The 26294-nt window shown below is 43.8% G+C and overlaps 1 protein-coding gene across 4 annotated transcripts in view; it reads right to left on the reverse strand.

The window, feature by feature from the left end:
- Nucleotides 1-26294, reverse strand: part of ctnnbip1 (catenin, beta interacting protein 1) — a 103551-nt gene that overhangs the window by 58104 nt on the left and 19153 nt on the right. For 3 of the 4 annotated variants that reach the window (XM_078238724.1, XM_078238725.1, XM_078238726.1), the window contains exon 2: nucleotides 12700-12823. In XM_078238724.1, coding sequence (XP_078094850.1) covers nucleotides 12700-12823 — 124 coding nt within the window. Of the gene's footprint in view, nucleotides 1-12699; nucleotides 12824-25315; nucleotides 25417-26294 lie in introns of those variants that run through there. The other variant, XM_078238722.1, reaches the window with a different exon arrangement.

Raw genomic sequence — 26294 nt, forward strand, 5'->3', positions numbered from 1 at the left:
TTCTATATAGTGAGATAAGGCATGGCGACCTTCAAATTGGAGCGATTTGGTTCCACTGGTGGGGGTGAGGGATCCAGCAAGGGAAATGACCTGGACGGTAGTCAGGTGCAAGTGTTTCCAGCAGCATAGCGGAAGTAGATCTCTACAGTGGTAGAGGCACCCATGGGCCACATGTAAATTATGTGCCTTTCCACTAACACAAGTCTCGGCAGGTTCAATGATGGAGGGGAACAGCAAGCAGAATCTGGACATGACTGCTGGCTGGGATCAAAGCCAACATGTCTGACATGATCAAAGATTCTGAAAAAGAACAAAGAGTAGCAGGATTATAAAGTACAGTTTGGTTTTAATTGCTTTATGCAGAAGTTGGTCAGCGCATGTATGGATTGTCAAGGGAGTTGATTGAATCAGCACGTTTACAGGAGTTATGAATGTACAGGTGAAAAATGTGATAAAGAGGCACGAGGGAGGTATCATGGGGTATAATATCTTAGATATTGCAACTAGCAAAATAGACAACAATGGTCTTATCTGGACATCTAAGTCAATGAACCACCCCAAGAAGGGACTAGCTAGGGTAAATGCATGGGGTTGCCAGGATAGGGCCTGGGTGGGACTGTGCTCGGTGCAGACTCGATGGGCCGAATGGCCTCCTTCTGCACTGTAGGATTCTATGATTATTCTTGTTTTATAATCCTAATTAGCTAGAATCAACTAAGACGACTCACATTTAAACAAACAAATACCTGAAACCACTGATAGGTAGATATTAGACTGATCATAATGTTTGCTCAATTACTGCAGTGATTTTTTCATTGTAAACAATTTGCCCTTCAGAATCTGGAATTAACACAAGTCTGCCAATGTATGCATAGTCAGGTTGCTTGGAATGTCATGTTTCTAACTCTTGTGTCAATGGGGTTAATTTTCTGAATAGTTTCAGTGTGCAGTGGCAGGAAAACCATCACAGGAAATCCAACTCTGCTTAGCAATCCCCTGCAGGAAAACAGCACAATTCAGAATTCAGAAGAGACTTCTGGTACTGGCTATCACAGCTCACGTTGTACAACACTGCTGCTGTTGCAAGCATGTGTGTGTAGCACTGTACCCTAGCGGAGCGGTATTTAATTTCATCTTCCTACAGCAACATTTGAGAAAAGCAGCACTGCGACATCCCAGAAGCAAAACCTAAATAAAGTTAATACAAGTTACATACAGAGCCTCCAAGATGCAAGTCCTGGACTGAGCTGAATTCACCAAACAATTGGAACTCTGTTGCTCCTGACATCGAGCATGGTGTGGGGTGGGGGGGTTTTGTGGGGAAATGGACAAGGAGATTAGTCAAGGTCACTGGGCAGTAATGAGCTCCACAGAAATGTTCACACACATAGATAGGATGTAAAATAAAAACAGGAAAAGCTCAGCATGTCAAGCAGCATCTTTGGAAAGAGAAAAACAGTTAATTATTTTGAAACAAATAGGACTCCTCTTTGGAATTCAGAAAGGACAGGATGTGATTGGGTTTTGCTGTGATCCTCCGTGGTTTGCCTCTTGTATGAAGGATGGCCACTTGGGCAAGATACTTGGGTGGCTCAGTGGTCAGCACTGCTGCCTCACAATGCCAGGGACCCGGGTTTGATTTCCGGCTTGGGTCGCTGTGTGTGGAGTCCACACGTTCTCCCCGTGTCTGCGTGGGTTTCCTCCGGGTGCTCTGGTTTCCTCCCACAGTTCAAAGATGTGTGGGTTAGGTGGATTGGCCACGTTAAATTGCCCTTTAGTGTCAGGGGGGCTAGCTAGCGTAAATGCATGGGGTTATGGGGTATGGGGATAGGGCCTGGGTGGGATTGTGGTCGGTGGAGGCTCGATGGGCCAAATGGCCTCCTTCTGCACTGTAGGATTCTATGATTCTATACTAGAGGCATTTCAGTCGCCTGGAGAACTGTAGCCAAGACTCAATACCTCCAAATCAAGGGATTGGTGCTGGGTCCACTGTTATTTGTCATTTATATTAATGACTTGGATGAGAATGTAGGAGGCATGGTTAGTAAGTTTGTAGATGACACCAAGATTGGTGGCATAGTGGACAGTGAAGAAAGTTATCTCGGATTGCAACGGGATCTTGATCAATTGGGCCAGTGGGCTGACGAATGGCAGATGGAGTTTGATTTAGATAAATGCGAGGTGATGCATTTTAATAAATTGAACCAGGGCAGGACTTACTCAGTTAATGGTAGGGCATTGGGGAGAGTTACAGAACAAAGAGATCTAGGGGTACATGTCCATAGCTCCTTGAAAGTGGAGTCACAGGTGGACAGAGTGGTGAAGGCGGCATTTGGCATGCTTGATTTCATTGGTCAGAACATTGAATACAGGAGTTGGGACGTCTTGTTGAAGTTGTACAAGACATTGCTAAGGCCACACTTGGAATACTGTGTACAGTTCTGGTCACCCTTATAGAAAGGATATTATTAAACTAGAAAGAGTACAGAAAAGATTTACTTGGATGCTACCGGGACTTGATGGTTTGAATTAAGAGAGGCTGGATAGACTGGGACTTTTTTCTCTGGAGCGTAGAAGGCTGAGGGGTGATCTTATAGAGGTCTATAAAATAATGAGGGGCATAGATCAGCTAGATAGTCAATATCTTTTCCCAAAGGTAGGGGAGTCTAAAACTAGAGGGCATAGGTTCAAGGTAAGAGGGGAGAGAGATACAAAAGTGTCCAGAGAGGCAATTTTTTCACACAGAGGGTGGTGAGTGTCTGGAACAAGCTGCCAGAGGTAGTAGTAGAGGCGGGTACAATTTTGTCTTTTAAAAAGCATTTAGGCAGTTACATGGGTAAGATGGGTATAGAGGGATATGGGCCAAATGCAGGCATTTGGGATTAATTTAGGGGTTTAAAAAAAAAGGACAGCATGGACAAGTTGGACCAAAGGGATGTTTCCATGCTGTAAACCTCTATAACCTCTAAATGACATGTTTTTGCAATTAATACGAACAATTTCAATAAAAACAATCTTGCTTTGGGAAGTTAAATTCTGACAAACTGTTCAAAATTCACTTTTATGTTTCGAGTATTAATTGAAGCTTTTGTTGAGATTATTTCATTGGTGTATCAGTGGTGTATCAATCTGGCTGTTCAAATTGGCAGCATGAAGGTAAGCAACAATGTTCCCTTGGACTCCGCAATCTCTCTGGTTGGAATAATTCCTGGAAGTTTCCTCTCTACTCCAAACCGTCCCTCCCTCATTTCCAATACTTTTATAACCTAATAGCGTCCAAAAAAAAAAATAAAGAAACATGTTTTAAAAATTCCCCAATGATTTTTCTCTCAGGTTTGCTCACAGCAGTATCCAGGAGATTAATCTATAATTCCTGAAGACTGCTGGAGTATCCTCACAGAGCCTAAGAGCGGGGGCTCAACGAAGTGGGAATCAAAGCTGCAGCAACCAAAACACTCTCCAGGTTCGATTACAGGAGAGCGCAGTTAATGGAAGATAATGTTGACATTATATGTCATTGCCTCAGGAACAACTCGAGTGTTGCCATGTCAATGGCTGAAGCACTGAATTATGTTGCTCCGGTAACTTCTGTGTGCAGGTTTTGTGTTTATGTAAAAATACCTGCAGTTGACTTCTGTAAATGCACCAATTGATTTATATACCATGTTCTTGTCAACCCAACTCATCTTTTCAGATGCTTAAAAGGTTGACTGCCAGAATGAGCACACAATTCGCTGCTTTTGTTCTTTTAAGAACTACAAGGTAAATACACAGGAACTTCTCTTGACTATTACAGACTCATCTTCTTACTTGATGCAGCAGTTAAATGAGTGATTTCAAAAACAGGGATTGCTAAATAAGAAAATATTGGCAGGCAAAAGAAGTTCATCTCCCTTAATCTGCTGGAAACTCACTTATTGTCATCCCAACAATCATCAAAATGGCAGTAAAATTGATGCAAGTTCTTTCTACACAACTCCATAGCTTTACAGTACATTAGGTTTATTCAGAATAGGCCACTAAAGCGATGTTTCTTTAAATGCAGCAGGGCTGATGAATGCAGAATTTCTAAGATCATTTTCATTCCAGAGTCCAACTGTGACATTTTTTTTCCCCACACAAATGATTTAATTCCTGAGCCTCTGCTCAAGGTTTCAGACGGTATCACAGAACCAAGGCTCTGAACTGACAAACATGTATTAGTGCCGTCTCTACACGCAATCAGAAACAAAAGCCTCAAGTCAAATAATCCTCCGTCTGGGCTGTTGCATGAAGAGTAGCCACTTTGGTGAGCAACCAGAAGGTGCATGTGGGATCACACTCTAACTAGGAATCAAGGCCCTCAGAAAATGAAGAGATAATGAGGAAAAAAAAGTAAAGGGAAAGAAGTAATTATGTTTAGTTCAACGATGGGGGGGGGGGGTCATCTTCTCAAAATTAATATTTAATTCAGTAAAGATCGAAAGCCACCTGCTATTCACTGGGAGACAAGACAGTAATAATGCTCTCCGTCATTCCTCGACTGCAAGTTTCACAGTGCTTGTTCACAATGCACTTTGCTCCATTGCTAGGTTGTACACAGCTTCTCTCATTGTCCGAGAAGCTCCTAGCCAAGCTAACAGAGTCACGCTCACTGAGCACAGTCAAGAGTTGCAAGTGTGCAGCTCCCTTATAGCCATTTTGCAAATTTTGAACAACTGCATGTTCATTGGAAGCAGGCTATAGTTATAATAAATATTTTTGGAACACAAGCACCTTCTCCAAACAACGGATCATCTTGACTTGGAACTATATCACAGCTCCTTCACTGCTGTTGAGTTATAAACCTGGAAATCCCTTTCAAACAGCACTGTGGGTGTACCAACCTGGTTGGAGTGGTGTAGCAGTTTAAGAAGATGACTTAACACCACCTTCTCAAGGGCAATTAGGGATGGGCTATAAATGCAAATGCTGGAAGTCAGTTTTCTAATTTAGTTGCACTCAGCACACCAAGTACCATCTGTGTGGAATCTTCGTTGAAACTCTGTATGAGTGAGCTTTGCCGTTATCACTTTATTATACAAAGTGGGAGCTCATGGTATGGGGGTAACATATTAGCATGGACAGAGGGTTGGTTAGCTAACAGGAAATGGAGAGTAAGGGACAAATGGTCATCATTTGGCTTTTAAGGGGCGTCTTGACAAATACATGAATAGGATGGGAATAGAGGGATATGGTCCCCGGAAGGGTAGGGGGTTTTAGTTCAGTCGGGCAGCATGGTCGGTGCAGGCGTGGAGGGCCGAAGGGCCTGTTCCTGTGCTGTAACTTTTTTTGTTCTTTCTTCTTTGTTCTAGACTCAAAATGTTGGCTCTATTCTCTCCCCACAGATGCTGTCAGACCTGATGAGGTTTTCCAGCATTTTCCATTTTTGTTTCAGATTCCAGAATCCGCAGTATTTTGCTTTTATTATAGTAAGCGTTAATGGGTCATTTTCAGGTTGGCAAGATGTGATGACTGGAGTGTCACAGGGATCAGTGCAAAGGCCTCAGCTATTTACAATCTACATCACCAAACGAACGCTTGGTTGTGAGATTTGCTGCTCACACAAAGACAGGTAGAAAAATAAGTTTTCAGGAGGGCATAAGATGTCTGCAAAGAGATACAGGTAGCTTAAATGACTGAGCAAAAAAATTGGCAAATAGATTGTAACGTGGGGAAAGGTGAACTTGTCCACTCTGGTAAGAAAAATAGAAAGGCAGCAAATTATTTAAATGAAGTGAGATCGCAGAACTATTGAGATATAGAGGGATCTGCATGTCCAGCTGCATGATTCACAAGACGTTAGTATGCAGGCACAGCAAGTGATTAACAAGGCTAATGCAATGCTGTTGCTTATTGCTAGAAGAATGGAATATTTAAGTAAGGATGCTCTGCTGCAGTTGTATAGCCGGTGAGATCACATCTCGCTCAGCTTTGGTCTCTTTATTTAAGAAAGGATATAAATAGAGGTTCAACTGACTGATACCTGGGATCGTAGGATGGGATGGCAGGGAGTGTGGAGGGATTATCTGACAAGGAAAGGTTGAACACGGTAAGAAGTCTCACAACACCAGGTTAAAGTCCAACAGGTTTATTTGGTAGCAAATACCATAAGCTTTCGGAGCACTGCTCCTTCGTCAGGAGGAGACGAAGGAGCAGTGCTCCGAAAGCTTATGGTATTTGCTACCAAATAAACCTGTTGGACTTTAACCTGGTGTTGTGAGACTTCTTACCGTGTTCACCCCAGTCCAACGCCGGCATCTCCACATCAAGGAAAGGTTGAACAGGGTTGGATCTGTATCCACTGGAATTCAGAAGAATAAAAAGTGATCCTATTGAAACATATAAAACCCTGTGGGTTTTGATGGGTGGATGCTCAAAGCATCCTTCTGTGGAACAGACTAGAACTAGGGAGCACAGTTTAAAATAAAGGATCCCCCATTTAAGACAGATTTGAGGTAGGGTCTCTCTCTTCCCCAGAGGCAGGGTCATTGAATATTTTGAAGGCAGAGGTAGATGAGATTCTTGACTAACAATGGAGTCAAAGGTTATTGGGAGTAGGTGGGAACGTGGAGTTGAGGCCATGGTCTTATAAAGTTTATTTATTATTGTCACAAGTAGGCTTACATTAAGACTGCAATGAAGTTACTGTGAAAATCCCTGAGTTGAATCTCCGGTGCCTGTTTGGGTACACTAAGGGCAAATTTAGCATGGCCAATGCACCTAACGAGCACATCTTTTGGACTGTGAAAGGAAACCGGAGCACCCGCAGGAAACCCACGCAGGCACAGGGAGAACGTGCAGATTCCGCACAGACAGTGACCCAAGCCAGGAATTGAACCTGGGTCCCTGCTGCTGTGAGGTAGCAGTGCTAACCACTGTGCCACTCCGTATTGCCACTGAATGGTGGAGCAGGGTGTGAGGGGCCAAATGGCCCATCAATACTCCTAACTCATACATTTGGATTTTTTAAATTTTCCAATTTTCAGCCCGAAAGCACGGAGGAAACTGCTGAAATGGGTGGGATCCCGGTGCTGTAAACCTGGGTTAATTTTTCAAATCAGGCACCTTCCATTCGCCACTGGAGAAAGGTCGGTTTTGGTGTTGGAGAGCCTTATCCCATGTGTGGGAAATACCGAGAATAAATAACATAGTCTAGATCAGTTCTAAATCGGGTAAATAGGAAATTCACAAGTACCTTCACAGTAGCACGGATAGTCTGTCAGAACCTGCTGAGTGCAGAATTCATTCCACAAATGATAACTGAAGAACGGTGCGGCTGTGAGCAAGTTGTAGCCGCCTCTCGTGAGTGTAATAAATTCCACAATTATTGGTTTACCATTAAAGATCAAGCTTGCTACACAAAAATAATGTTTTGCTGTATTACTATAACTAACATATTTTACTCTGGGGTATCATAAACCTGGAAGGGCTTTAATATCTTTCAAGCTTCTCCAGGAGTGACTTTTATTTCCCTCTATCTCAAAAAGCACACAAAGGAGAGATTAAAGCCATTTTCTTGGGCTCTCTCATAACTTTTGCATCTATTTTAATTTCGCTTCACAGAGCTGGCTTAAATTCTTAGTTCCCTGGGTTTTGTACACTAACCATGAATTAGGATTAACAAGATTCTATGGTCCTAAAAGGAGTTCTGCTGCTAGCCATCGGAGACTGATTTCGGACTTAAATGTCTTCCCCAGTTGCCAGTTCTTAAATATTTATATCTGCAGAATCAATAAGCCTGAGAGAGATAACAATATATTTCTAGACCATAAACTGGGGCGACACCGAACATAAAGCCAGGCCTCACCTCCTTTATCTGAACAGAATTATGGAAAATCAGAATGTTAAATATACAGGGCTATGGGGATTCAGAAGGGAATTGGGATTAACCAGATAGTTTCGAAATGATCAGGCTGCCTTTCCAAGATCTAGTACTGGATGAGCAGAAACTTTCTCTAATCAAATAGTGGGAGGGCTGAAGCCTTTATTTTTGATCCCCACTCCAAGCTCCGTTCCCTTGGCTCCACACACCACCCCCTTTCCCTGGCAACAGTTGAGATTAAGCAGCCTATTTGCAACCTTGGTGTCACATTTGAGCCCGAAATGAGCTTCCAACTTCACATTTCTGCCCTCACTAAGACTGCTTATTTCCATCTCCGGAACATCGCTCTACTCGGTTCGTCTTAGCACACCAGCTGCTGAAACTCTCATTCACGTCTTTGTTACCTCTCGACTCTACAATTCCAATGCATTCCTGGCTGGCCTTCCACATTCTACCCTCCACTGACTTACGTCATTCAAAGCTCTGCTTCCTGTGGCATAACTCTCTGCAAGGCGGCACAGTGGTTATTAGCACTGCTGCCTTACAGTGCCAGGGACCTGAGTTTGATTCCGGCCTCGGGTGACTGTGTGAGGTTTGCGTGTTCATCCTGTGTCTGCGTGGGTTTCCTCCCACGCTCCAAAGATGTGCAGATTAGGTTGATTGGTCATGCTAAATTGCTCCTTAGTGTCAGGGGGATTAGCAGGGTAAATACATGACGGGATAGGGTCTGGGAGGGATTGATGTTGTTGCAGGCTTGATGGGCCAAATGGCCTCCTTCTGTACTATAGGGATTCTATGATTATTTTTGAAGTCCTCTTCTCCTGTGCTCACTGGCTCTGTGATTATGGGTGACTTTAATCTATATATAGATTGGGAGAGTCAAATTAATCAGTATAATAGAGGAGGAATTTCTGGGGTGCATACAGGATGATTTTCTGCGGCAATATGTTGAGGAACCAAAAAGGAGTAGGCCATCTTGGACTGGGTGTTGTGCAATGAGAAAGGATTAGTTGGCAATCTGCTTCTCAGAGAACCCTTGGGGACGAGTGACCATAATATGGCAGAATTCTTTGTCAAGATGGATGGTGATGTAGTTGATTCTGAGACCAGGGTCCTGAATCTCAATAAAGGGAACTATGATGACATGAGGCATGAAGAGGCCATGATGGACAGGGAAACATTACTGAAAGGAAATACAGCGGACAGACAATGGCAGGCATTTAAAGAACTAATAGGTGAACTCCAGAAATTGTTTATTCCTGTTTGCCGCAGGAGAGGTAAGGGAATTGTGGCCAAACCATGGCTTCTAGAGGAAATTAGAGGTAGTATCAGATTCAAGGAAGAAGCATACAAACTGGCAAGAAAAATTATAAGGCCTGAGGATTGAGAGCAGTTTAAAATTCAGCAAAGGAGGACCAAGGGATTGATTAAGAAGGGAAAAATAGAGTATGAAAGTAGGCGAGCAGGAAACATAAAAACTGGCTGTAAAAGTTTCTATAGCTATGTAAAGAGAAAAAGATTGATTAAAAACGAATGTAGGCCCCGAACAGTCAGAAATAGGAGAATTCATAACAGGGAATAAAGAAATTGCTGAGGAATTAAATTTGTACTTTGCTTCAGTCTTCACAAAGGAAAACATGAATAATGTACCAGAAGCAGGTCGTGCCTTACGAGCCTGGTTGAGTTCTTTGAAAATGTGACCAAGCACATTGACGAAGGAAGAGCGGTGGATGTGGTCTATATGGACTTCAGCAAAGCGTTCGATAAGGTCCCCCATGCAAGACTTCTTGAGAAAGTGAGAGGGCATGGGATCCAAGGGGCTGTTGCCTTGTGGATCCAGAACTGGCTTGCCTGCAGAAGGCAGAGAGTGGCTGTGGAGGGGTCTTTCTCTGCATGGAGGTCAGTGACCAGTGGAGTGCCCCAGGGATCTGTTCTGGGACCCTTGCTGTTTGTCATTTTCATAAATGACCTGGATGAGGAAGTGGAGGGATGGGTTGGTAAGTTTGCTGACGACACCAAGGTAGGTGGTGTTGTGGATAGTTTGGAGGGATGTCAGAAGTTGCAGCGAGACATAGATAGAATGCAAGACTGGGCGGAGAAGTGGCAGATGGACTTCAACCCGGATAAGTGTGTAGTGATCCATTTTGGCAGATCCAATGGGATGGAGCAGCAGTATAAAATGAAGGGTACCATTCTTAGCAGTGTAGAGGATCAGAAGGACCTTGGGGTCCGGGTCCATAGGACTCTTAAATCGGCCTCGCAGGTGGAGGATGCGGTCAAGAAGGCGTATGGCGTACTAGCCTTCATTAATCGAGGGATTGAGTTTAGGAGTCGGGAGATAATGCTGCAGCTTTATAGGACCCTGGTTAGACCCCACTTGGAGTACTGCGCGCAGTTCTGGTCACCTCATTACAGGAAAGATGTTGAAGCCATTGAAAGGGTGCAGAGGAGATTTACAAGGATGTTGCCTGGATTGGGGGGCATGCCTTATGAGGATAGGTTGAGGGAGCTTGGTCTCTTCTCCCTGGAGAGACGAAGGATGAGAGGTGACCTGATAGAGGTTTACAAGATGTTGAGGGGTCTGGATAGGGTGGACTCTCAGAGGCTATTTCCAAGGGCTGAAATGGTTGCTACGAGAGGACACAGGTTTAAGGTGCTGGGGGGTAGGTACAGGGGGGATGTCAGGGGTAAGTTTTTCACTCAGAGGGTGGTGGGTGAGTGGAATCGGCTGACGTCGGTGGTGGTGGAGGCAAACTCGTTGGGGTCTTTTAAGAGACTTCTGGATGAGTACATGGGATTTAATGGGATTGAGGGCTATAGATAGGCCTAGAGGTGGGGATGTGATCGGCGCAACTTGTGGGCCGAAGGGCCTGTTTGTGCTGTGGATTTCTATGTTCTATGTTAAGCACTGAGAAAAACATGTTTTAGTGAGGAGCTGAAGGAAATCAGCATTAGTAGAGAAATGGTTTTGGAGAAATTGATGGGATTGAAGATGGATAAATCTCCAGGTCCTGATAATCTTCATCCCAGAGTACTTACGAAAGTGGCCCTGGGAATAGTAGATCCATTGGTGGTTATTTTCCAAAATTCTTTGGAATCTGGAATAGTTCCTACAGATTGGAGGGTAGCTAATGTAAGCTCGTTATTCAAAAAGAGAGGTGGAGAGAAAACAGGGAACTATAGACCAGTGAGCCTAACATCAGTACTGGAGAAATTGCTAAAGTCTATTGTCAAGGATTTCATAACTTGGCATTTGGAAGAAAGTGGTAGAATCAGATAAGTCAGCATGGATTTACAAAAGGAAATCATGCTTGACGAATCTATTGGAATCCTTTGAAAATGTAACTAGTAGAGTTGACCAAGGAGAACCAGTGGATGTGGTTTATTTAGACTTTCAGAAGGTTTTCGACAAGGTCTCACATAACAGACTACTATGTAAAGTTAAAACACATGGGGTTGCAGGTAATGTCTTGAGATGGATAGAAAGCTGGTTAGCAGATAGAAAGCAAAGAGTTGGCATAAATGGGTCTTTTTCTCATTGGCAGTTAGTGACTAGTGGGGTTCTGCAGAGATCTGTGCTAGTACCCCAACTGTTCACATTACATATTAATGATTTGGAAGGGGGACCTGAATAGATTATCCCCAAATTTGCAGATTATACAAAGTTGGGTGGGAGGGTGAGCTGTGAGGAGGATGCAGAGGTGCTTCAACGTGATTTAGACAGGCTGAGTATGGATAATGTGGATAAATGTGAGGTTATCCACTTTGGTAGCAATAATAGGAAGACAGATTATTACTTGAATGGGTGTAAATTGAAAGAAGTCGATACTCAATGAGACCTTGGTGTCCTCGTGCATCAGTCGCTGAGAGTAAGTGCGCAGGTACAGCAGGCAGTAAAGAAGGCAAACGGTATACTGGCCTTCATAATGAGAGGATTTGAGTGTAGGGATAGGGATGTTTTGCTACAATTGTATAGGGCGTTGTTGAGGCCACATCTGGAGTATTGTGTGCAGTTTTGGTGTCCTTATCTGAGGAAGGATGACCTTGCTATAGAGGGAGTACAGCAAAGGTTTACCAGGCTGATTCCTGGGATGGCAGGTCTGTCATATGAGGAGAGACTAAGTCGGTTATGATTGTATTCACTGGAGTTTAGAAGAGTGAGAGAGGATCTCATAGAAACTTATAAAATTCTAACAGGGTTAGATAGGGTAGATTCAGAAAGAATGTTCCCAATGGTGGGGGAATCCAGAACTAGGGGTCATAGTTTGAAAATAAGGGGTAAACCTTTTAGAACTGAGGTGAGGAGAAATTTCTTCACCCAGAGGGTGGTTAATGTGTGGAATTCACTACCACAGAAAGTAGTTGAGGTCCAAATGTTGTCTGATTTCAAGAAGAAATTAGATATAGCTCTTGGGGCTAAAGGGGTCATGGGATGGGGGAAGGGGGATCAGGATATTGAATCTGATGATTGGCCATGATCAAAATGAATGGCGAAGCAAGCTCGAGGGGCCGAATGGCCTACTTCTGCTTCTAGTTTCTATGGTTCCTGGTCAAGCTATGCCTAGATTTTAAAATTCTCAAAACTTGTTTTCAAATTTCTCCCGAGACTTGCACTCCCTTAGGGCATTTCTCAAAACCTACCTCTTTGACCAACCTTTAGTTATCTGTTTAAATGGCCTAAGTGTCATATTTTATTTTATAATGCTCCTGCGAAGTGCCTTGGGATGGTTTTATTATATTTATATAGTTCCTTTAATCTAACTTGTTGTTGATAGCTCTACCAAAGAGCCAGCACAAGCCTGAACGGTTGAATAGTCTCCACTGTGCTAGATTTGCATATTAGGTTCATCACTCACATTTGATCCCATCTTCCTCAGCATCAGCAGCACTCGCACCTTCTGCTGGATGTACATCTCCTCGGGAGTCTTCCCGTGGGCACCTTCACGGTTCATCTGCTCAGCTCCAGTCACTCTGTTATCACTTAATGATGAGAAAAAGCAGGTTTCTCTTTAAATACAATATTTTCATTCTTCAGGATAATTTCCTTTCATCAATAATCAAAGCAACATTTATAATTGAGAACTGATCAACTGCAGAAAACATGGGAGTACACCTTTAAATAGGAAATCAAAGCATTCTGACAGTAGAACAATAAACTCCCTGTACGAGGCTGTAGAGTCAATCTCTCAAATTTCCTCACACGGCAACCATATTTTGGGCCTCGAATTTTGAGCTCGGTGGACAGAATGGCTCAGAGACTAGAGTACAAAATCTAGGTTGACACTCCAGTGCAGTACTGAGGGAATGCTGCACTATCAGAGGTGCAGTTGAACCAAAGCCCAGTCCTCCCTCTCGGGTGCAAACAATCCCACTGTGTTTTTACAAGGAAGAGGAGTTCTCCAACATTTATCCCCCAATCAACATTACTGAATCAGATTACCTGGTTATGATCACATTGCGATTTGATTTGATTTATTATTGTCACATGTATTGGTACACAGTGAAAAGTATTGTTTCTTTTGCACTTTACAGACAAAAGCATACCGTTCATAGAGTACATAGGGGTGAAGGAAAGGATAGGGTGCAGAATATAGTGTTGCGGTCACAACTAGGGTGTACATGCACAAACTGGCTTCCACGTTTTTCCCACATTACAGCAGTGACAATAGTTCAAAAATTACTTCATTAGCTATGATGGGCTTTTGGGATATTCTGACATCATGAGAAGCATTAGATAAATGCAAGTCAGTCTTTCCGTTTTTAAACTCTGGATTAAACACTCTGTTCAGTAAAAGTAAAAACCTACATGAGTGCAATAGATTATCATGTTGAATTAGCCAAGGACTTAACAATCACATCCTGTTACTGCAGAACAGCAATCAAAGTAAACAGAGCACTGAACTATAATCAGTCAGTGGGGGTATAAATGAGAGGATGCCATGCTGGAACTGTACAATGTTCTATTCAGACAACACCTCGAATACTGCATCTAGGTTTTGGTCACTCAGACATAAGGAAGTAGTCAAACCCTGGAATTCTTCCTGAGGGGAGCCATGAGATCAGTCTCTCAGTCCCCACTCCGAACTCCCTTCCTTTAGGTTAAGTGTACTTGAATAGGCGCCAGAGTGTGGTGACTAGGGGATTTTCACAGTAACTTCATTGCAGTGTTAATGTAAGCCTACTTGTGACACTAATAAATAAACTTAAACTTAGCTACAGACTCCATCCCTCTCCCTGGCAACAGTCCGAGATTAAGCAACCTGTTTGCAACCTTGCTGTCACATTCGATCCCGAGATGAGGTTCCAACCTCCTATGTTGGCCATCACTAAGACTACCTAAATCCCCCTCTAACATCGACTGACTTTGCCTGTCTTAGCTCACCTGTTGTTGTCAAAGATACAATAAAAGTGGGATTAGACTTACTTGGCCACTAACATCCAGTGACAATGGTTAGTAAAGACTAAGTAAGAAGTCTCACAACACCAAGTTAAAGTCCAACAGGTTTATTTGGTAGCAAAAGCCACTAGCTTTCGGAGCGCTGCCCCTTCATCAGGTGAGTGGGAGTTCTGATCACAAACAGGGCATATAAAGACACAAACTCAATTTACAAAATAATGGTTGGAATGCGAGTCTTTACAGGTAATCAAGTCTTAAAGGTACAGACAATGTGAGTGGAGTGAGCATTAAGCACAGGTTAAAGAGATGTGTATTGTCTCCAGACAGGACAGTTAGTGAGATTTTGCAAGCCCAGGCAAGTCGTGGGGGTTACAGATAATGTGACATGAACCAAAGATCCCGGTTGAGGCCATCCTTATGTGTGCGGAACTTGGCTATCAGTCTCTGCTCAGCAACTCTGCGTTGTCTTGTGTTGTGAAGGCCGCCTGGGAGAACGCTTACCCGAAGATCAGAGGCCGAATGCCCGTGACCGCTGAAATGTTCCCCAACTCATGCCTGGTGATTGTCGAGCGGTGTTCATTCATCCGTTGTTGTAGCGTCTGCATGGTCTCCCCAATATACCATGCCTTGGGACATCCTTTTCTGCAGCGTATCAGGTAGACATTGTTGGCCGAGTTGCAAGAGTATGTACCGTGTACCTGGTGGATGGTGTTCTCACGTGAGATAATGGCATCCATGTCGATGATCCGGCACATCTTGCAGAGGTTGCTGTGGCAGGGTTGTGTGGTGTCGTGGTCACTGTTCTCCTGAAGGCTGGGTAGTTTGCTGCGGACAATGGTCTGTTTGAAGTTGTGCGGTTGTTTGTAGGCAAGAAGTGGGGGTGTGGGGATGGCCTTGGCGAGATGTTCGTCTTCATCAATGACATGTTGAAGGCTCCGGAGAAGATGTCGTAGCTTCTCCGCTCCGGGGAAGTACTGGACGACGAAGCTCAGCACACATGGAGCAGTTGAACCAGGAGCACTCCTCGTCACAATGGATGTCTCGGCACTCTACACCAGCATCCCCCACGACGATGGCCTTGCTGCAACTGCCTCAGTACTCAACGCCGACAACTGCCAGTTTCCAGATGCAATTTTACAACTCATCCGCTTCATCCTGGACCACAATGTCTTCACCTTCAACAACTAGTTCTTCATCCAGACACACGGAACAGCCATGGGGACCAAATTCACACCTCAATACGCCAGCATCTTCATGCACAGATTCGAACAAGACCTCTTCACCGCACAGGACCTTCAACCGATGCTACACACTAGATACATCGATGACATTTTCTTCCTTTGGACTCATGGTGAACAATCACTGAAACAACTATATGATGACATCAACAAGTTCCATCCCACCATCAGACTCACCATGGACTACTCTCCGGAATCGGTTGCATTCTTGGACACACGCATCTCCATTAAGGACGGTCACCTCAGCACTTCACTGTACCGCAAGCCCACGGATAACCTCACGATGCTCCACTTCTCCAGCTTCCACCCTAAACACGTTAAAGAAGCCATCCCCTACGGACAAGCCCTCCGTATACACAGGATCTGCTCGGATGAGGAGGATCGCAACAGACACCTCCAGACGCTGAAAGATGCTCTCATAAGAACAGGATATAGCACTCGACTCATCGATCGACAGTTCCGACGCGCCACAGCGAAAAACCGCACCGACCTCCTCAGAAGACAAACACGGGACACGGTGGACAGAGTACCCTTCGTCGTCCAGTACTTCCCCGGAGCGGAGAAGCTACGACATCTTCTCCGGAACCTTCAACATGTCATTGATGAAGACGAACATCTCACCAAGGCCATCCCCACACCCCTACTTCTTGCCTTCAAACAACCACACAACCTCAAACAGACCATTGTCCGCAGCAAACTACCCAGCCTTCAGGAGAACAGTGACCACGACACCACACAATCCTGCCACAGCAACCTCTGTAAGACGTGCCGGATCATCGACACGGATGCCATCATCTCACATGAGAACACCATCCACCAGGTACACGGTACATACTCTTGCAACTCGGCCAACGTTTTCTACCTGATGCGCTGCAGGAAAGGATGTCCCGAGGCATGGTACATTGGGGAGACCATGCAGACGCTACGACAACAGATGAATGAACCCGCTCGACAATCACCAGGCAAGAGTGTTCTCTTCCTGTTGGGGAACACTTCAGCAGTCACGGGCATTCGGCCTCTGATCTTCGGGTAAGCGTTCTCCAAGGCGGCCTTCACGACACATGACAACGAAGTGTCGCTGAGCAGAGACTGATAGCCAAGTTCAGCACACATGAGGACGGCCTCAACCTGGATCTTTGGTTCATGTCACACTATCTGTAACCCCCACGACTTGCCTGGGCTTGCAAAATCTCACTAACTGTCCTGTCTGGAGACAATACACATCTCTTTAACCTGTGCTTAACGCTCTCTCCCCTCACATTGTCTGTGCCTTTAAGACTTGATTACCTGTAAAGACTCGCATTCCAACCATTATTTTCTAAATTGAGTCTGTGTCTTTATATGCCCTGTTTGTGAACAGAACTCCCACTTACCTGACGAAGGGGCAGCGCTCCGAAAGCTAGTGGCTTTTGCTACCAAATAAACCTGTTGGACTTTAACCTGGTGTTATGAGACTTCTTACTGTGTTTACCCCGTCCAACGCCGGCATCTCCACATAGTAAAGACTAACCCAGCAACAAACTCAGGCTCTTGCACCGACCCATACGCATCCATCCTCCCCAACGTCGTCTAACTGTTCCTTCAATCAATCCAAGTTTCTTGCTATCACTATCCTACCCAACAGCCCATTCCAAGTATAGAGCACTTTCCTGCATGAAAACCATCCCAAAACCAGTCCGAAATTTACATTTTACCAGGCTGAACCTTCACACTCTCCTTGTATCAGTCTACACCAATGGTGTCTGGTAAGTAGTTTCAAATTAAAGGCAGCTTGCTGTTCTGGACAACTTCTCTTGGCGAGTGGGGATTTATTGGGAAAAGGTGTCCACCTGATTGAATGCTATACTGCAGATTAACAGGCAGAGGGGTATTTTTTGGGTACTTTTCGGTACTTTAATTCTAATCAAAATTCAAATTCAATTCAAATTAAGTCCAATCATGCTCCCCACGAGGGACAAACAAGATCCAAGCTGACAAGACAAGACATTGCATCCCATTCTGGGCTCAATCAAACAAGATCCAAGCTGACAGGATGAGGCATTGCACCTCCTCCCGGGCTTGATCTGATGTCTCATCCCGGCCAAAAGGCTGAGGTGGCTTTGATAAATTGCATCAGGTAAAGCCTCGGTTTAACCTCATTGGCCTGATCCTTTGCCCTCGCCCAGCTTAGTTCAAACTCCTATTTGTGCTGATTGCTGATAACTTGTTGAGGCACCAAGCAGGCACAACAGTAACCCTGTGTATTCATGAGTGATGGAGAGGAAATCAATTAAGTGTTCTTACTCTAGACCACTATTACTGGAAAACAGGATGTGTGGGCAGAATCAGGTGCACTGGCACTACAGTAAAATAGCCCAATAATATTTACTCTCCAGGGTCACATTGACTCAGCGTCAAATGGGTAAGGCATCAAAGGGACACTGGCTTACACAGAATCTAAGCAAGAGCTGGTGCCTTGTGTGGCAGGGGGAGAATCATTCAAAATGTACACAAGCCGATAGGCTTTCACTGCCCATGCCTATACTATTAGGGGGCCTGAACTTCCAATCCATTGTTTGAAACCGTACCTAAAGTCAGGTCCCACAGGTGAAATGACAAGCGATACTACACCCAACCCCCACCTTCGTTTTGGAGCTTTTCAGAAGAGGACGTGTAAGGGCATGTTTCTGCTGCTGCCTGGGGTGTAATCCTCATTGCAAGATGCCTGCCAACTTACAATCCTCAGCAAACTCATTCACTAGAACTGATGTTTATGCGTTCAAGTGTCAGGCATCAGTCAATATCCCTCAGCCTCGAGACACCAGGCAGATCTGAATACCTCCTGTAATTACACTACTCTCAATGGACAGCTGACTTTCAGCAGATATGGGCAACATATAAAATTACTCTCTTGGGAAAGAGAGGCTTCATTATTTTTAGAGCTTGCTACAAAACTTTTCAGCTGGTCAACGGGCTCCCCTTGACGACAGAAAGAGGTATGTAATGTCCATAACGCGAGGTTACAATAAATACAAAATTAGACCACTTGCATGCACCATTGCAAGTGCATAAATTGAATTTTTTAAAAGAATAACTCGACTTCAACCATGTCTGACCTATTTCCCATACTTCCCTCACCAGCTTCCACCACCCCCCCCCCCCACCAGCTGCCCCTTCTTCACTTTCTACCCCACCAGCCCCCTTGTACAAAGTATCATCCTCTGCCAAACCCAGCCACCACACATTCCCCTCACCTCCCCATCAGAATTCTAAAGGGGTTGTTCCCTTCGTGTCACCCTGCTCCCCTCCTCTATCACCTCCAACATCTTATCCCCTTCCCCTAGCGTTTACCCATGTACTTACAGGTCACACCTGCCCCTTTCCTTCCTCCCTTCTCATCACCCAAGGCCCCAAATCCTCCTTTCAGATGAAGCAATGATTTACTACACACACTTCTTCCAATTCATCTATTGTGTTCACTGTTCACAATGTGGTCTTTTTCACTTTGGGGAGTGTTAGGGACTAGATTAGAAACTCCAAGGTATATTATGAAGTTAACCGAGAACCATTTTATTTTTATTTTGGCATTAGTGTGAGCATAAGGTGTTTCACTCCAGGTGTGATTCTAATGACCCACTGGGAAGCTTTAATTAAAACAAACATTTATTTAACAACAGTTAAAATATAACAAAAAGAATTAACATAACTTTCACCAATTGAAATACTTAAACGTGACAAAGTATAATTCTTAACTGCTAGCTATCTTTTTAGTTCCAGTTTAAGCAATATCCCCACAGACATAAATCTCGCTTCAGAATCAGTTAGCAAAAACACACAGGCTTACAGGGGTGCCTTTAACACTCTGGACAGAGATATAGAAAGACACCTGTCTTCTAATCCCCATACAGCAGCCTCTAGAGAAAGATCTAGTTTCAAACAGCAGAACCTCAGAGAAGGAGACCTATTTTTGGCAGGTTCCAAACTCCAATCTCCAGTGAGAGATAGACAGCTACTCCCTCTAACGACTTCAAGCTGCAATGTGGCTTGTTTCTCTCGATGGGCCTAACCCTACCCAGTCACATGATTTTTCTTGTCAATCAACATAATCAAACCCCACTCTGAAAAACCCCAGGGAAAACACTAAAATAACCAAGCTGCATTAATCCAGATTAACACAAACACACCAACAATTAGGATCAATTATGCTTCTCCAGTATCAACATGTGAGCTGCTGGTTATAGGATAAGCGGCACCGGGTGAATAGAACTGACTTCTTTAAAAAATTCTGCACAAGAAACATGACACAAAATATATTTCTTAAAGGCACAATATCGTCACTGGAGACTAAATTCAGACTGGGTGATCGCTTTGTGCGACACCTTCATTGGGCCCGCAAGCATGACCCCAACCTTTCGGTTCCTTGCTATTTCAATTCACCATCTTGTTTCCAGGCTCGCATTTCTATCCTCGGCCTGCTGCAATGTTCCAGTGAAGGACAATGCAAGTTGGAGGAACAGTACCTCACTTCAGATTAGGTATTTTATAGCCTTGTGGACTCAACATTAAGTTCAACAACTTCTGTCAACAGAGAACTCCATCCTCCATTTTGATTCTCCCCCCCCCCCACCCCCCCACCCCACCCCCAACTCCCTAGTGCCAGTCTGTATCTTATTCTGATGTAAAAAAAGCAAATTACTGCAGATGCTGGAATCTGAAACCAAAAGAGAAAATGCTGGAAAATCTCAGCAGGTCTGGCAGCATCTGTAAGGAGAGGAAAGAGCTGATGTTTCGAGTCCAGACGACCCTTTGACATCTGGATTCGAAACATCAGCTCTTTTCTCTCCTTATAGATGCTGCCCAGACCTGCTGAGATTTTCCAGCATTTTCTCTTTTGATTTCTTATTCTGATGTTTTGCTTTCAGAGAGTGCCGACTCTTTTTCCTGCTATCAACATACAACTGCTATTTTGCTTTCACACAGTGCTTTCACGAACATTTGTTCCACTATTAACATCTGCTTTAGTCTTTAATACAATAATCACCACTCTCTGTCTTGTGTTCCATATCTTTGCCATTTAATCTCTCCTGAGCTCCAACCTACCCCTGACCTTGTATTTTGCTCTGCCTACCCCTCTTTCAGCATAAAACCCACATTTCCACCTTCCTCCAGTTTTGATGCAAGAGTCATATTAGACTCGAAACACTAACTCTGTTTCTCTCTCCACAGACGCTGCCAAACCTGAGCTTTTCCGTTTTGATTTCAGATTTCCTGCTTCTTCAGTATTTTGCTTTGACACTGTCACAGCACACGGTGGTTTGTAGGAACTCAGCGTATGCAAATTGGCTGCCACATTCCCTACATTAAAATAATTAATACACTTCAAAAGTACTTCATTGACTATAAAGTGCTCGAGGACAACCAGTAATTGTATAAGCAATATATAAATGCAAACTCTTCTTTTTCCCCTTCATTATACATAATTGGCAGTAGATTCCCTCCCAGTCCTCTCTCGCCCCTGGTGACAGTAGTCATCGCACCGAGTTAATAAGAGCATAAGAACTAGGGGCAGGAGTGGGCCATCTGGCCCCCCAAGCCTCCTCCGCCATTCCATAAGATCACGGCTGATCTTTTCGGGGACTCAGCTCCACTTACCCGCCCGCTCACCATAACCCTTAATTCCTTTATTGTTCAAAAATTTATCTGCCCTTGCCTTAAAAACATTCAATGAGGTAGCCTCAACTGCTTCACTGGGCAGGGAATTCCACAGATTCACAACCCTTTGTGAAGAAGTCCCTCCTCAACTTAGTCCTAAATCTGTTTCCCTTTATTTTGAGGCCATGCCCCCTAGTTCTAGTTTCACCTGCCAGGGGAAACAACTCCCCTGTTTCTATCTTATCTATTCCTTTCATAATCTTATATGTTTCTATAAGATCTCCCCTCATTCTTCTGAATTCCAATGAGTACAACCCCAATTTACTCAGTCTCTCCTTATAAGCCAACCCTCTCAACTCGGGAATCAACCTAGTGAATCTCCTCTGCATCCCCTCCAGTGCCAGCATATCGTTTCTCAAGTAAGGAGACCAAAACTGTACACAGTACTCCAGGAGTTACTCTTCTGGAACTGGTGGCCAACCTTCATTTGCAAATTCGGCCAATGATTATCAGCAGGATATAGAGTCATGGAGGTTTACAGCATGGAAATAGGCCCTTCGGCCCAAATTGTCCATACCGCCCCTTTTTTAAAAATCCCTAAGCTAGTCCCAATTGCCCGCGTTTGGCCTATATCCCTCTATATCCATCTTACCCATGTAACTGTCTAAACGCTTTGTAAAAGACAAAATTGTACCCACTTCTACTACTTCCTCTGGCAGCTTGTTCCAGACATTCACCACCCTTTGTGTGAAAAAATGCCCCTCTGGACCCTTTTGTATCTCTCCCCTCTCACCTTAAACCTATGCCCTCTAGCTTTAGACTCCCCTACCTTTGGGAAAAGATGTCGACTATCTAGCTGATCTATGCCCCTTATCATTTTATAGACCTCAATAAGATCACCCCTAAGCCCCAGGGAAAAAAGTCCCAGTCTATCCAGTCTCTCCTTATAACTCAAACCATCAAGTCCTGGTATCATCCTAGTAAATCTTTTCTGCACTCTTTCTAGTTTAATAATATTCTTTCTATAATAGGGTGACCAGAACTGTACACAGTTGAGAGTGGGAAACATCACAACTGAACCGGATCCTATCCTCACACGAAAAATACCCTCCATCGCGAGGTCAGCAGAAGCAGGAGCACCCCTCGACTGAGTTCGCTCTTCTTTTGATTTGATTTATTATTGTCACGTGTATTAGTATACAGTGAAAAGTATTGTTTCGTATGCGCTATATAGACAAAGCATACTGTTCGTAGAGAAGGAAAGGAGTGGGTGCAGAATGTAGTGTTACAGTCATAGCTAGGGTGCAGGAGAGCTTAAAAGCATAGAGCAAGAGTAAAAGATAGAATTGGAGGGTATGCTGGGGACAGCTCGCAAACAATCACTGCACTTTGACGCCATCTTGAATTGAGTAGCCCAATTTCACTGAAGCATTGTAGCATCTGTACAATTGCCCCAGATAAGATCAGTGGACTCGGTGCATACCTAGGATTGAACCTACAACATGTGTAAATTCTCTATGACCTGTGAGAATGACACTGAATATACAGCACTGGAACAAGCCATTCGGTCATTTGGTTCATGCCAGTGATTATGCTCCACTTGAGCTTCATCTCACCCTTTACCTTTCTCTCTAGTACGTTAATCTAGCTTCACCTTAAACGGCTCTTATGCACAGCCTCAAGAGTTTAGATATGTCATTGTAATTTAATGATGTTGCTATTTCAGTGATGCAACAAGTATTGAAATAACTGCTCTTGTTCAGATATGAAAATGTAATAAATAAGCACACCTTACTGCTCCTATACTGGAAAAAAGTCATTTTGGGACAAGGATTAACTTTGCATCATAGATGGCTGTCGAGAGCACAGGCTGACAGCATTACATTAAACTGCTGGACCCACATTACTCATTGCTCAGGCTCTGCTCTCTAAGCTCAGTCTGTGTGAACTTAAATGACTGTGCAAAGCTCCAACCACCTAGTATTGAAACATCAGTGAATCATTTTAATGTTACTGAGGACCTCTCTGCCTCTCCCTTCCCCTTTAAGACGATCCTTAAAACCTACCTCTTTGACCAAGCTTTATTCATGAGATCTGGGCATCGCTGGCAAGGCCAACATTTATTAACCACTGCTAATTGCCCTTCAGCTGAGTGGTTGGCTAGGCCATTTCAGAGGGCATTTAAGAGAACATTGCTGAGAGTTTGGAGTCACATGTAGGTCAGACCGGGTAAGGACAGCAGGCTTCCTTCCCTGAAGGATATTAGTGAACAAGATGTTTTTTTTACAACATTCGACAATGGTTTCATGGTCATCATTAGACATTTAATTCCAGATTTTCCATTAATTCAAATTTCGCCATCTGCTGTGGTGAGATTCAAACGCAGGTCCCCAAAGCATTGCCTTGGCTGTCTGGATTACTAGTCCAGTGACAATGCTACTACATCACCATCTCCCAGTGCGCCACATCGCCCCTTGTATCCTCTTAGGTGGCAAAGTTTGCTTGGCAATGCTTTTGTGAAATGCCTTGGGATGTTTTAGGACATTGAAGGTGCTAGCTAAATGCAAGTTGTTGTCAGGAGGAGCCAATTCTCCTCCCAACTCATCATTGACACCCAAAAGGTGGCCCAAGGTCTTCCTGGGAATTCAAAGAGATAGCCTTGCGCTGTTTGCAGATACACTGTGGCCAGAGTAAAGTCCAAATTGTCTAAGGCTTAAGGTGGCTTCAAACCACTTGCCAAAATTCAATCAAACCAAGCCTTAGGTTAGTTTCAAAGCATTAGAATCTACTCCTGTAAATAATAGACAAAAAACTTTGGCATCTTGTCTTTCTTTTCTGCAATATTTAAATTCAAATACTTAGAAAGTGTGAATAATCAATTATTAGAATGAAGCAGCTTAAATAAAACGGAGCAGGAGGGTTTTTGTGCCTTAAAAGTTCAATTAATAGATAATAGTTTGAAGTAAATGATTTTAAACTAAGAGGTTTATACTTCCCGCTGCAGGCATTGACACCGTATCCTGCAGGTCATTGACCTAGTATTGGGTCTTAAAGCAAAGCAATGATAAATTTGTCATTAAAATTTATTGTTTTCAAACTTGCATCAAGTTGCACACAGAGTACACCAATTAATATTTTACCTACTGTGCCTTAAGCATTATGTTTTTCATGTGCCTTAGGAGAGAAATCTTTTGTTTTCAATTTTCTTTCCCGGACTTATCAAACACTTCTTATCTGATGATCTAAACTTGTGGTTTCTAGAAGTGACACAGTGCTGTTGTGTTCTCTTGATGTACTCCTTCTGAAGGTAGAGAAACTTATACAGTAATATAATGCTTGATCCAACGCATTTGTATGTATAGAACAGGTACTTCAACCTGGAGTTATGAAGATGTAATTCCATTAAGCAGTGTAAACCTTTCACAGACTTGATTAAATTTGTCTTTGTGCCACCTGCAAATATTAAATTTTACATAAAAGGCAGCATGTTTAAAAGGTTGGGGCTGTGACACAAAGGGAGCAAGGTTATTGCAACTAGCTGAGATATGATATCCAAAAGGACAACAGCACTGTGACACACACTGTAGAAAGACCCCCTTCAGCAAGACAGCTGCTTACTAGTTTTAGTCTTATGTAGCACATGTTTGTCATATAGCGATATGCAGAGAACTCTGGAGCTTACAGTATTTGGAAACTTGTTTGCATTTCATATGGTTACAGCTTTGGATCTTTCCACGGGTCACAATGATTCATCTTTAAGATGGGGATATGCACTAAAGCAGTATTTTTTTTTTAAAAGATGGAAGGGGAAAGGACAGCAATGCCTGATTGAGCTACCCATTTTAAATATCCAAAACCTCAGATCTTTTCCTACACTTCGATGTAGCAATGTCATGCTTACAACGTTCCCATTTCAGAAGAAAATAACTCAATTCCCTTTCAAATGCCAGTTATTGCTCCTGAGGAATCTATATCTGAGCTCAACAAGAACAAATTTACTCAGCACAAAAGAACGCTGTGGCAACCACACAATGATTTTATACCCAGCGCTGCTGCTTCCAACAGCTGAGAGGCACGGAGGATCAATTTAAACTCTGCTCAAAAACGAATAAGCAGACAGGAGCTGAGTTCACTGGCAATCTAGTGATTGCACAAACTCTCCTTTGCCCCAATCCTCCTCTTTTCACACCCATAAATCCTGCTTACCTGCATGGGTCCATGGTTTTTCCCTTCGCTGGAGCTGCAATGTACTCAACTGACAGGAATCTGTCACCCCTCCCCCCCCCCCCCAACCACCTCGCTGCTGCCTACCCGCCACCCCCAGCCCTAGAGAGCAGCTTAGCTGAGAACCAAGAGAAATCACTGCACATTTTTGGCTCGTGCATGAGGAATATCAGCACCTCAGTGACGCGAGCAAAAAAAAATAACACCCTCTATTCTAAGGAATACAACAGACCACAAGTCAGTGCAAAACTCCAATTTACATACTGACGGGTGTGTGTATTACTATGAAATGCAAGAATACAAACCAAACACATTTACTCAGCGAATTAAGCGATAATGCTTCCAAGCAAAATTATCGATTTTAATTTTACGGGGGCAGAAAGTTACCACGTTTAAAGCAGTGAAGCTGCTGTCAATTCTCGATAGCACCTTGATAACAATGCCCTGCATTAAGCGAAAAGCCCTATAGTTAATGGAGGGGCTACTAAAATTAACTATTCATCCCGGTTCGAAACAAGTTTTTAAAAAAATTCTATCTGTGGGTCAAAGCCAGCATTTTTTTCACCTCCTATAAAAACAATGGGACACAGCAAAACGGAACAATCGATACACACACTGCTTCATTATTCTGATTTTTCCTGCAGTAGGAAAGATGTCACAGCATTCAGATTTTCCTTTCGTATATTTTAGCGTAAGGTATGCTGGAAAGGGAAAGTGATTAACTCTCAAGAGGTTAGTTTTGCGACAGGTACTGGTCTGATATAAGAAGCACTGCCAGACATAAGTTGTTGTTTAGACGCATGGTGTGTGTGTGTGTGTGTGTGTGTGGGTGTGTGTGTGTGTGGGTGTGTGTGGGTGTGTGTGGGTGTGTGTGGGTGGGTGTGGGTGGGTGTGGGTGGGTGGGTGTGGGTGGGTGTGGGTGGGTGTGGGTGGGTGTGGGTGGGTGTGGGTGGGTGTGGGT

This window comes from Mustelus asterias, chromosome 22, assembly GCF_964213995.1.
Source record: "Mustelus asterias chromosome 22, sMusAst1.hap1.1, whole genome shotgun sequence".
Lineage (NCBI taxonomy): Eukaryota > Metazoa > Chordata > Chondrichthyes > Carcharhiniformes > Triakidae > Mustelus > Mustelus asterias.